This window comes from Hakea prostrata, chromosome 3 (assembly GCF_041222555.1).
Source record: "Hakea prostrata isolate BN-2017 chromosome 3, UWA_Hpros_2, whole genome shotgun sequence".
In the NCBI taxonomy this organism is placed as follows: Eukaryota; Viridiplantae; Streptophyta; class Magnoliopsida; order Proteales; family Proteaceae; genus Hakea; species Hakea prostrata.
Window position 1 is genome coordinate 41,909,771 of NC_142602.1, and position 12,137 is coordinate 41,921,907.

At 38.5% G+C, this 12,137-nt stretch overlaps 1 protein-coding gene across 3 annotated transcripts in view; it reads left to right on the forward strand.

Annotated features, from left to right (window-relative positions):
- Positions 1 to 488: 488 nt before the first annotated feature.
- Positions 489 to 12,137, forward strand: part of KU70 (ATP-dependent DNA helicase 2 subunit Ku70-like protein) — a 117,388-nt gene continuing 105,739 nt past the window's right edge. Inside the window, exons 1-2 of one of the 3 annotated variants that reach the window (XM_089150427.1) lie at positions 489 to 800; positions 894 to 971. In XM_089150427.1, the coding sequence (XP_089006553.1) occupies positions 735 to 800; positions 894 to 971 (144 nt within the window). In that variant the 5' untranslated portion in view covers positions 489 to 734. Of the gene's footprint in view, positions 801 to 889; positions 972 to 4,797; positions 10,313 to 12,137 lie in introns of those variants that run through there. The other 2 variants (XM_089150429.1, XM_089150430.1) reach the window with 2 other exon arrangements.

The window sequence follows — 12,137 nt, forward strand, 5'->3', positions numbered from 1 at the left end:
GTCCCAAAAAGACATTTCAAAGAAATACTTCTCTTAGCTTGAAGAGACACCTATTAGTCTTGAGGAGACACCTTATTTCAAAGAAACACCTCTCTTGGTTAATATTAAAGGTGCCAATTGATCTCTAAGAGACACTTTCTTGGGTTGGAACCCAATGGATATTGATTCTAAATGGAGTTCATCATATCCAATCCAATTAGCTAAATAGATCAATCCATTTAACTATCCATATCCTGAATGAATGAATAGGCTAATTACTAAAGTTAAATCAAGCCATGCCACATTGTCATCAACCAACTAATGATTTCCTTTGAAACTTAATTTTCCTTTCAAAATAACATAAAGATATTTTTGTCTTTTCCTGTAAACAATTAATATATCTTCTTGAAGGGGCTAAATATAATTTCTAGTTTTGAAGGGTTAAAGTTTTCCGAATAGGTGTATCAGTGTATGTGAAGAACTCATGTTACCTAACCTACTTTTGAACCCCCTGCCGACCCGAGAAAAAACAAAAAGTGTTATATAACCCCTTAAATGGGGCGTGAGTCGTGTGACGCACAACGAAAGATCGTCTCTTCTTTGTGAGAAAGTCCAGGAGTTTCCCGCGCTCTCTTTCTAACTAGTCGTCTTACTGATTTTCATTTATCAGACCAGAGGTTTCTCCCTCTCTCTCCAGCTAGTGTTCTCAGCGCGTGGAATCGGTTATTAGCTATTTCGTTTCGCGAAAACTCATCATGGATTTGGACCCCGAAGACATCTTTCGAGATGATGATGAAGACATGGAAGATGAATTCTATCAGGTCCAACTCCATTTGTATAGTCAATTGTAGCTGTTTTTAATGCATTTGGGAGATTTTACTTAGATGCCCACAACCAAAACTTTTTTGTTTCAGCAAAGAGATTACAGTAAAGAACTTGTCGTGTACCTGGTGGACGCGTCACCAAAGACTTTCACTCCAGCTAGTAAAGCGGTAAGTCTGTTGAATGTGTAGTTTACATTGTGGGGAACTTTTCAACTGTTGTTGATAAATGATTATTAATAACATTTTCCGTCGAGTAATAATAGGATGGTCGAAGTTTTTTGGTCTGCAAGACTTCGGAATGGAAATTTATAGTTGGCCTTAACCATTTAAAGTCAGTTAAATTTCTGGCTGGCAACAGAAAACGTAATTATAGAAGTATGGAGGATATATAAAAAGTACCTGATTATAAGGGGAAGGGTAATATGAAAAATGAAACTAAAATGGCAAAGTTGTGAAGGGTGAGACAACTGATGTAGGAATCTCAGTTTTTCTATGCATATAGACTTATTTTAAGTTGAGCTGAGATTCGAATGGCTCTTCCTTGATATGCGGAATAGCAGCTCACAAAGATTATACTGTATATCAATGCTATGCTTTAGTAGGTGGACAATTCACTAGGATAAATAAGCTAGGTTAGAAGGGGGAGGTGTTACAACTGAAACAATGAGCATTAATTTTAAATCAGTAGCAAGTGGAGGAAGTGAGTGGTGTGCCTTGGCTTGATGGTCATAGACCATGGTTGTAGCCTAAGGTCAATGTATCAAAATAGCCTTCCAGCAAAAATTGCCAAGATAAGGCTGCATATAAAAATGGCAGCCCCCAGGACTCTACTTGTATGGAGGCCTTTGGCAACGGTTTCGCTCAAGTGGAGGAAGTGGGTGAATGACTGGAACAAGATCAGCAAGTGGACCAAACAAAGCGTGTGCTGTAAGCAGCTGAGGTGGCCAAGAATCCTAAGTTGCAAGTAGGACGAAGCCACCTAGTTGGTTCCAAGATTATTTAAGCCGGTGAGGGATTTTAGGCGTTCCCGTGTTAGCTATAGTTGAACCTGGTACACTGGAATTACCACTATAAGGAAGAAAAGATTAAGAGAAGTTAAATCAAACTCTCGTTTCCTTCCCTAAATTCTGATTTCTATCTTCCTCTAGGAGTTGCACACAGGTTCTGATGTAACCCAGCATCTGGGTTAAATCTTTGAGGATCTTCTTAGATAAGAACCAGCACAAAACTAGGGTTTCTGAATAGTTTGGCTAGGGTAGAACAGGGACTAAGCTTGCTAACTTTGAAGGTGAAGACCTAATTCCTAATGGCTCTGATCAATGGAAGGTTCTGAATAGCTAGAGTTAGGGTTCAGATCTCAGAAGGGTTATAATAGTTGCAGACATTTTCTGTTTGTCTATTTTCTGCCTAAACAGGGAGCCGAATGAGAGAAGGGGAGGGGTTTAAAGGCCTGGGTGTGTGGGGGTGATGTATCTGCAATGTTCAGAACAGGGGAGAGGGCAAGGGTGCCTTGCGGGTGATGGAGAGGGTGAGGGATAGGCTGGGAGCTAGCTGGAATTGAAGGGGAAGTCAGAGAGGGAAGATGCAATGGGGCGGGGTGATCTTCAACTGACTTGGGGTTGCTTTGAGTTGTGTGTGCACTGCTGTGGATGTGGATGATTGCTGGAACTTGCTGAATTTCTGAGAATTACTCTCCAGCACTGCTGTGATTGCGGTCCAAGCCTCTGATTTGCTCAAATAATCCAATCTACCGTGTTCAGAAATAAAGAGGCTACTTATAGTCATATTACATGACACCTTGGACTCAACTTGGGGTTCCTCAATTGATAAGGATCCAACTATGGGCCTAACTCTTTAACTTGGACTCTATTAACTAAAGAATTGGACTCTAGGTGGGTCTCCTTTATAGTTTAGGATACCATCACCTCATCCTCATTATAAGGAATCTTTAAATAGAGACAACTCTTACTTAAAACAAACTCTTAAAAGATAAGAACCCTCTTGGATAAAGAATCTTATCTTATTAACAACTAGCTAACTCAACACAACGTAAAATGGACTATAACTCTCAAACTACTGATTCAAATAAAAAAAACTAAAAATAGATCCATGACCCTTGGATCAAGGGGTTTCTTTTTAGACCATATTGTGGCCCAAAGGGGACAAGGAACATGACCAAAATACCCTTGAGGGGGATTTGGCAAGCTTTAGATTGGCTACTTTGTTCTGAATTTTGGGCTGGTTACATCAGGTTCAGCTATATCTCTACTTCTTGGTGTTGTTTCTCCCACCCCTTCTTTTTGGTGCTTTCATTTTCTTTTAATGGCGGATGGCACTAGATTTCTGCATATGAGGACAACATTCGTTCCTTACTTGATTTCAAGAAAATTGTAGAATCCCAATTGGTCTTTATACAACAGAGCAGTATGGAAATCAACAAGAATCTGCAGCAATTTATGGCCACAATTGTAGAATTCACTCTATTGATCTTTAACATGCTCCAACGCACAACCACAACTGTGCTGCATTGGAGGGTTCTTTTTCAATTCCTTGGCTGCCTCTGAAGCATATATGCGTGAATGTATATTGTTTGGATGGTTTAACCTTGCAGATTGGGCCTTCGAGGCCAAACAATTCTTTAGCTTTCACAACACTCCTGATAACTCGCGGTTAGTTATTGCTTCATCCAACATGGATAGGGTTGCATCTTCTTGGTTCTAGTGGATGAATAGTAATAATGGATATCCTTGGGTGCCCTAATCAAGCGATTTGGACCAACTGCTTTGAGGATTATAGAGGGGCACTAGCTAAACTTTTTCCCCCCTCTCCCCTTTGGTAAAGGTGCTAGTGAACCTCACCAAACAAAGGGTGATGCTGAATATTAGGCACAATTTGAACAATTATCAAGTAAGGTCTGGTCTTTCAGAACAATTTCTTTTAAGCATCTTTATATGTCGGTTAAAACTAGAGCTCATGCCACAGTTGTTAATTGCACAACCTTCACATCTTCTTCAAGCGATGGCAATGGCACGAATGTGCTAGGAAAAATATAAGGAATTACAATCCTATTGGCCTAAGACTGTTCCTACTTTGTGATTACTTTGGCCTGCTTCACATCCACCTACTATTTTTCCAGCCACTGCTTCTGCTCTTCAGCCCCAACTTTTTGTTCGTTGGTTAAGTCCAACTGAGATGGGTTTCTGTAGGGAAAAGAGTTTGTGGTTTTAACTGTGATGAATGCTATGTACATGTCCATAAATGTAAGACTATATTTCTATTGCTGATGGCGAATGGTGAGGACGGTCCAGCTCAACCTGAGGTATTTGACGAAAATTTGAGCAACGCATCTGAAGTCAACTTACATGCCTTGTCTGGTAAAATTTCTCCTACGATACTATTGACTGGTTTCTATGCAAGCCTACAAGTGCTTATTGGCAGTGGTGTCACCTATAAATTTGCACTAGAAAGAGTTGCTCAACTATTATAGTTGTATTAGGATTTGCATGATTACCACCTCAATTGCGACCACATTATGTGAGGTCCACTATAAATTGGATTAGATTTTATTTTCTTAGCTCCTATTTACTAGGTTAGGATATTATTTTCTATTTTCTGCACTTTTATTTTTATGCAGCTTGACTTGCAAGCAGTACTTAAGGAGATTTGTCTCATTTTCTTCTTGTTTCTGGGGTATAAAACAAGTTTATTTTATGATAGTAATATTTGAAGATCTAGTAACCAGATTTAGGGATAATAATATTTGAAGATCTTGTAACCAGATCTTGGGATATTTGACGATTTCTCTAATATAGAAACTTTTCAATAATAAATACACTACTAACGGGAAGAGTTGCATCTTGCACAACTCCACATTTTGTCTTCCATATCTTCTTCTTCTCCACCACTTATTTCTTCCTTTGGTTCTCTTTCTTTCTTCTTCTTCTTCTTCTTTTTTTTATTTTTAATTTTTAATTTTAATTCGGTTACATGGTATCAAAGCAGTGACTACAATTCATGTTCTGAAATTATAAACATTGTCAGTTTGAGAGTCGTTTTAAGGTTTTCTTGCTTGTGGTGATACTCCAGTTTATATAAGAAGAAGATCTAGGGTTTTGTTGAAGATTGATGAATTTACATGATGAATCACAATTGATATTGATTCATCTTCTTGCTCCTAGTGCTATCAATTTGTTACTATAGTCTTGTCTTATTTACAATTCTTTTGAGAACTAGTTATTAAGGGGTTTAATGGCAACCATTTTGTGCCAAAATTCCCATTTCAGCATAGAATCCACTTTTTATGCTTCTGTATTGAAGTGGGCAAATTTGGCACAGAATCATTGCCATAATCTTGTATGGTTGGATATAGATGGGCACATTTCTTTGGCCCATCTTGGCACAGAATCTTGTATGGTATGTACGACTTCTGTGCCTAAATGGACACATTTTTTTAATAAAATATTTAAAAAGATAAATATAAATTAATTAAAAATAAGTAAATATGCTTGTTCAATTCATACATAGGTGCAAATATTTCCCATGGAGTACTATATGACATGAGGTGAATGGCTTGTGTATTCTCTATGATCCTTTCAAGGGCAAGCTTCAGGGTTGCTCGAGAGCTTTGGCAACTCTAGCATCCTGTGTGACATTGTAGATTGAACTTCCTCTTGTACTTTGTTCTGCTTGAAGCAATTTCACTAAAGTTGATTTTCCACAATTCAAACCAACACTCTTATGATCAAAATGTGGCAGGAAACTCAACATTGATAGACTAGAATATCCAGCAGATTCTTGTAAGGGATTCATACATGTTTAATAGGTATTCACTTCTCCATGTATATATTGTCTTTAAGGCTTTAAGCAACTTCTTTACTGAGGATGAGAGAGCTGATATGACCTTCAAGCAGATGGAGAACGAAAGACTGGAAACCAATGACCATGCCAAAGGACACAACTTGAGCTCCCACATTAATAAACCAAACCCAAGCTGGCCTTATGACTCCAAAGGTAAAACGCAATTCCCATCATCGGTTTTCCATGAAAATAGTAGCCAGCAGTGACGACAGCGAAAGCAGAAACATTAGCCTCAACTATGACCCCAACGCACTTAATGCACTTTTTGAAGTGTCGACGAACGAAATTCCAGACCGAAGGTTTTCATGAGACTTCAAATTAATCAACATCTTTAACAATTCCCATTTCTTGGCAGGTGATATCCATCCATATTTCTCCATCAAGATTCAGTGCTACCGAATAAAAACTCCAGCAAAAATAAAAAGGAGAAGCAAAAACCAACACAAGTATGAGATGCTTACACAAAATACTGGGCAGCAATGAGTATTTATAACAGAAATAGAGCGAGGCAGAATAGTGATTCAGTTACATCGGGATATGTACAATTTGAATTCAATCGGGATGTGAGAGACGTAATTCAATTAGATAGGAAAGTGGAGTTTGGTTTGTTACAAACAAATTATAGAGTTTGTTATGAACAATAATTGGAAATTTGAAGTGGTTAGTCCAGGGAAGATTAAATTGTAATTTCTAAGAAGTCGATAAAACTAACAAAAGTAATTTTTCTTTAAGCATGTATATCATCTGTTGTGAAGTTTGATTTGTATATTATGGATCGCAGCTTCTATTAACAATCCTGCTGGAACAAGAGTTTTCAATTCTTGAGCATATGTACTGGGGTGTTTTCTAGCTCTTATAGCATATGTACTAAAAGGTGGTTGAAGGAATTAAGGTTTTCCTATTGTTTTATAATGTAGATTTATCAATTTTTATTCAATTACAAACTAATTTGATTCTATAGTATTTTGAGAGAATGATTGAACTCATTGAGTTTATCAAGAGTCAAGTAAAAACAAAGTCTTATTAGACTTGGATGATTTTGACCATTTTACCTTCCAACAACATCATACATGTCTATTCCTGTGGTTTCATATTATCATCAAATTGGTATTAAAAAAATGTTGTGCATGTTCAAAAGAGTTAGCCATCTCACTGCATGAATCTGTGGTTTCAAAGTGCTTTTTTCTTTTTGAGGGAAACAAGAAGAACATCTTTTATTTATCAATTAGGTACAGGGACATTCATAATATTTCCTTTATCAAACTATTACTTGTAATGGGGAGAAACAGGTAGAGAGAAAATTTGGCCTGTAGCAATTCTTTTGAATGGTGATCGATGTAAGACTTAGGACTCTTTTTTGTTTTCCATTTTTCTTTATGCATCTCAATAATACATATACAACCCAAAAGAAACCCCTCATAGAAAAAACCAAATTGGGGTTTATATATTTGCAGCATATACTGTTCAGTTGTCCTGAAAAGAGCCCTTCATTTAGAACTATTTATCATACGTATGAAAAAAGAAGAAATTTATATATGTAAACAGTTTAAATCACCTCATAAATTTCACAACCAAGCAAATTTATTTATGTTCATTCGTTGGCCTTTCTGTGAAGAAACTGCAGATTTAAGAACATACCTGGTGGCAGCGGTAGTATACCATTGAAGAAGAAGAGTGTCGGTTGCAGAGAGCACAACATGACAACACCAGAGAGAGTCTGCCACCAAGTTGAGCGAGATGAGAGAGACGAGGTGAGAAACCTTGAGAGCAGAATCCACAACCAAAAGCTCTTAATCCTACTCGAACTACAGAGCAGAATCCACAACCAGAGGTCAAATGGGTAACCCCTAATTTCACTCCAATCCAAAGATAAATTATTTGGGGAAAAAACCGAGTAGACAAAAACATACCACGGGCGTTATTGCTGAGAGACAAAGGAGGAGGGCAGTCACAGATGCAAGGGCTCCTCTTCTCCCGAAATCTGTTTGCCCGACTTGATGCTCTTCTTCAACCTCCAATACAAAGCAGGCAGACAAACTCAAGAGAGTCCAGCAACCCAGATCCTTGAGCGAGACGAGATAGAGCCAAAGAGAGACTATAGAGGGGCAGAGAGACGAGAGAGAGCAGAGAGACGACAAAGTCGAGAGATGGACAGAGAGACGAGAGAGAGAGCAGAGAGAGACGAGACAGTTGGGAGAGTTAAGAGAGAGCAGAGAGAGACGAGAGGTCTTGTCTAGGGCTGCAAGAGATTACCGTTGAGAGATGACCGTTGAGAGAGACGATAACAAGAGCGTCAAGAGAGTGCAGAGAGACGAGAGTGATGAAGAGCTTTTAGGGTTATCGTGAGATTACATCGATAACCCTAAGTACCGTCACCAGCCTCACATGTGGCCCGCGTTTCCAAATAGAATTGCTTTTGTGCCCGAGAAGCTCCAATTTGGAGCTTCTCTGGCACAAGGAAAAATTGTGCCAAAAGCCTGGTTCAGCACAATTTTGCTGAACCAGCACAGAAAAGTTGAACCGGTTTACCATACATGTTTTTGCTGACTTCTGTGCTAAAGTGGGCAAATGGCACAGAATAAGTGTGCCAGAATCGTTACCATACAACCCCTAATTGCCACGCGTAATGCTGCACATGATGGAGACTTATTCTATATCTACTCTACTCAAGATTTGTTGAGGAGTATTATTTATGAAAATCTTTATCCTCCTTAGATGGTATTCTATAGCAACACCTATCTACTTGGTTGTTTTATCTACCTACTTGGTTCATAGTAATTCATCCTACTTTTTACCTTCCTACTTGACCCATATTGCCTTTTATTTATGTACCTACTTGGTCCACAGTAACCCATACTGCCTTTTACTTATCTATGTGGTCTGTAGTAACCCATACTGTGCCTTCTACTTACCTATTTGGTCCCCATACTTCATTTTATGGGCCTACTTGGTCCGCAATATCCCATATTGCCTTTTACTTATTTATTTGGTATGTGGTAACCCATACTACTGTTTACCTATTCATTATTTTATCTAGTACTTGCCTTCTTGCAAAGAGCTTATGTGCGAACAATTGGAGCTTCACTTATCTTCTCTTGTGAATATTCTTGTCTACAACCTACTCCTCATGATATAACCATTAGAGATGCTGGTTTGTTTGACATGAAAATTAAGTTGTTGATTATCTCCCGTGTGTAGTTCTCTTGGTGTTTATTGGCATTTGCTGTTGCTATGTATGTTCAAGATTGATGAAGCCTTTACTATATGTTCCTGCTATTCCAAGCTGGAGCCTTTGACATGTATAATCCAGTTTGAGGGGGAGTATTAAGATATGCATGATTTACCACCTAAATGGCAACCACATTATGTGGGGTTCCACCATAGATTGGATTAGATATTATTATAATTTATTTCCTTAGATTAGGATATTACTTTCTATTTTTATGTAGCTTGACTAGTAAGCGATAGTTAGGGAGTTTTGTTTCGTTTTCTTCTTGTTACTTGGGTATAAAGCAAGTTTATTTTAGGATAATAATATTTGAAGATCTTGTAACCAGATTTAGGGATATTTGAAGATCTCTCTAATCTGAAAGCTTTTCAATAATAAGTGCACTACTGAGGGGGAGAGTTGCATCTTGCACAACTCTCCATTCCCACCTCCATCTCTTCTTCTCCTCCACTTCTTTCTTCCTTCTGTTCTCTGTCTTTTTTTCTAGTTATTTTAATTTTAATTGTGTTACAAGTTGCACGTTGTTCTTAATGGTTATTTCCTTGTGCCTTCTAAGAAGTGCATGCTGATGACCATTCAGTTTCAGTATCATTCTTCTTCTGTTGGACTATTCTTATTGCTTATTGAGGAAGCGGAAATAGTCCTTGGGGTTCCAGGGCTTGCAAATCTGGGTCCTTTCCTAACTGATTATAGCCATCTACAGTGGATTTTGAGTAGGAGGTTCAACAAGTTCACCTTCAAGGCAAGTCAGCTAGAAAGGATGCACCAATATCTTATTTTAGGATTGAAACTAATTAGCTTCTTGCAGCTCTGTGGCATCCTCTTATCATCTAAAGATGGTAGATATGATTGGGGACACTAGGCACATCCAATGGCAAATATCCTCCCTCAATTGCTGACATATTAGTAGATTTTTCTATGATTTTTCAAGAACCTTCCACACTTCCCTCTATACGTCAATTTGACCATAGAATCGATTTGTTACCTAGGTCTGATCATGTCAATGTTCACCTTTATAGATATTCTCTATCCAAAAAGGGGAGACTGAAGTTTGGTTCAACAAATGCTTGATAGTGGTATTATTCAACCTTCTCACAGCCCATTTTCTTTTCCAGTCCATTTGTTGAAAAAGGATAGATCTTGGTGCTTTTGTTTTGATTATAGCGTCGTTAATGCTGTCACTATAATGGATAAGTTCCCTATTCCTACTATTGATGAGTTACTTGATGAACTTTATGGTGCTTTTGTTTTTTCATAATCGATCTCAGGTTAGGGTATCATCAGATCCGAGTAGCTGCTGCTGATAAGACCGTATTTAGAACTCATGAAGATCAGTATGAATTCTTAGTAATGCCATTTGGTCTTGCTAATGCTCCTTCCCCTTTTCATGCGCAGTTGAATGCCTTGTTCGAACCTTTTGACCGTAAATTTGTGGTGGTCTTCTTTGACGTTATCCTTATCTGTAGTAAGTCTGCATGTTATTCACTTGACAAATGTGCTTCACTGCTTGCGAGCTCATAGATTAACTGGGCCATATTGTTTCGGCTATAGGATTGGAACAAAAAAAAAAAAAAAAAAAAAAAAAATCAAAGTATGGTTACTTGGCCTCTATCTAGCAATATCAAAGCTTTGAGAGCTTTGTAGAATTTTGCTAGATTTTGTTAACAGAGAAGTGTGGGATAGGTTTAAGGTTTTGTTGAAAGGTATGGGATGACCTAAGGTTGGTGGGGGAAAGGAATGGGATGAAGTGTTTGGGGATAGTTAGGGTTTTAACAAATCCTTATGGGCTGGTTTTGTGATGGATTAGAAGAGTAATAATCGCTATGGGTTGTAACAAAGAAGTATGGGATGTGTTCAGCGATACCTGGGAAGCCTGAAGTTGGGTTTGGGAGGGTTTCTGAGGATCTTTAAGAGTTCTTGGGCACTCTTTCTTAATTCTTTCCTCTTTCTTTTCTTTTCTTTCTTCTCTCACTCCATCTTTTTTTTTTTTTTGGTTTCAGATATTCTGTAAGAAAGAAGGGGGAAAGGAAGAGGGGCCGAATGGAGAAAGAAGGGGGAGGGGGTGCCGCAAGGTCAAGTGGAGGGTGGGGGAGCTATCTAGGGTTGCCAGAGGGGAGGGGCAGGGGTCTAGGGAGGATCGGAGGGGTGGGAGGGGCTGGTGGGGGCGCTGCAGGGTTGGGAGAGTTGGAGGGGGTGCTTGCACAAGGTAGGGGAAGGGTGGGGGATGTCTGTGAATGAGAGAAGAGGAAGGGGAAGGGGATGAGGCTGCTATACTTACTTGTGGAAGCTGCTGGCTTGTTCAATTGATGTTGGAGATTGGAAAAAGATGCTGAATCTTGAAGATGATCTCTCAAAACCAACTGTGGCCCTCCCAAGAAGGTCATGGTCCAGTTCCCGTGAATTCAGATTCTTTATTCAATTCAATGTGCCTCTACAATGAGTGGGAAAGACTTAGACTATTTGTAGCCTTATAGGTGGAGGGAAAGACTTAAGACTCTAACTGGGAAATAAAGAGTGACTCAACTAGAAAATCCTTTATAGACTAGGATCCCTCTTACTACCAATTAAATTACAGCCACACAATTAAAAGAAACTTAACTTGCAATAACACCTCAATATCCAAAAGGAATCTTAATTTAAAATAGATTCCTAGTGGTACTCCAACTCTAAGACTCACTTAACTGATTCAAACAAGGAAACAAAAACAGATTTGGACTCAGAAAAATAAAACAAAATTAGTGGAATAAAATATTAACTAAATAGGAGGGAAAATGACCAAGTTGCTTCTAGGGTGTTTCGGCCAGAGGGAATTTTTGTGCTTACATCACTAGCTTGTGGCTAAGGGGTATGCTCAGATTTATGGTCTGGATTACTTGGGAATTTTTTTCTCTTGTTGCTAAACTTATTTTCATCCAGGCATTTATTTCTTTGGTTGCTATTTCCATTGGCCCTTTGATCAACTTGATGTGAAGAATGCTTTTCTCAATGGTGATCTCCATGAGGATGTTTATATGGAGCAACCTCTTGGTTGTTGCTTAGGGGAGAGAAATATGATTTGTAGATTTAAGAAGTCGTTTTACAGGCTGAAGCAATTGCTTCGGGCATGGTTGGTCACTTTACTTTTGTTGCGATTGACTTAGGGCATACTCATTGTTTGAGTGACTGTTCAGTGTTCTCCACCTAACTAGTACTGGAAATTTATTTCTTCTTGTTTATGTTGATTATGTTGTCATTACTAAAGATGACTT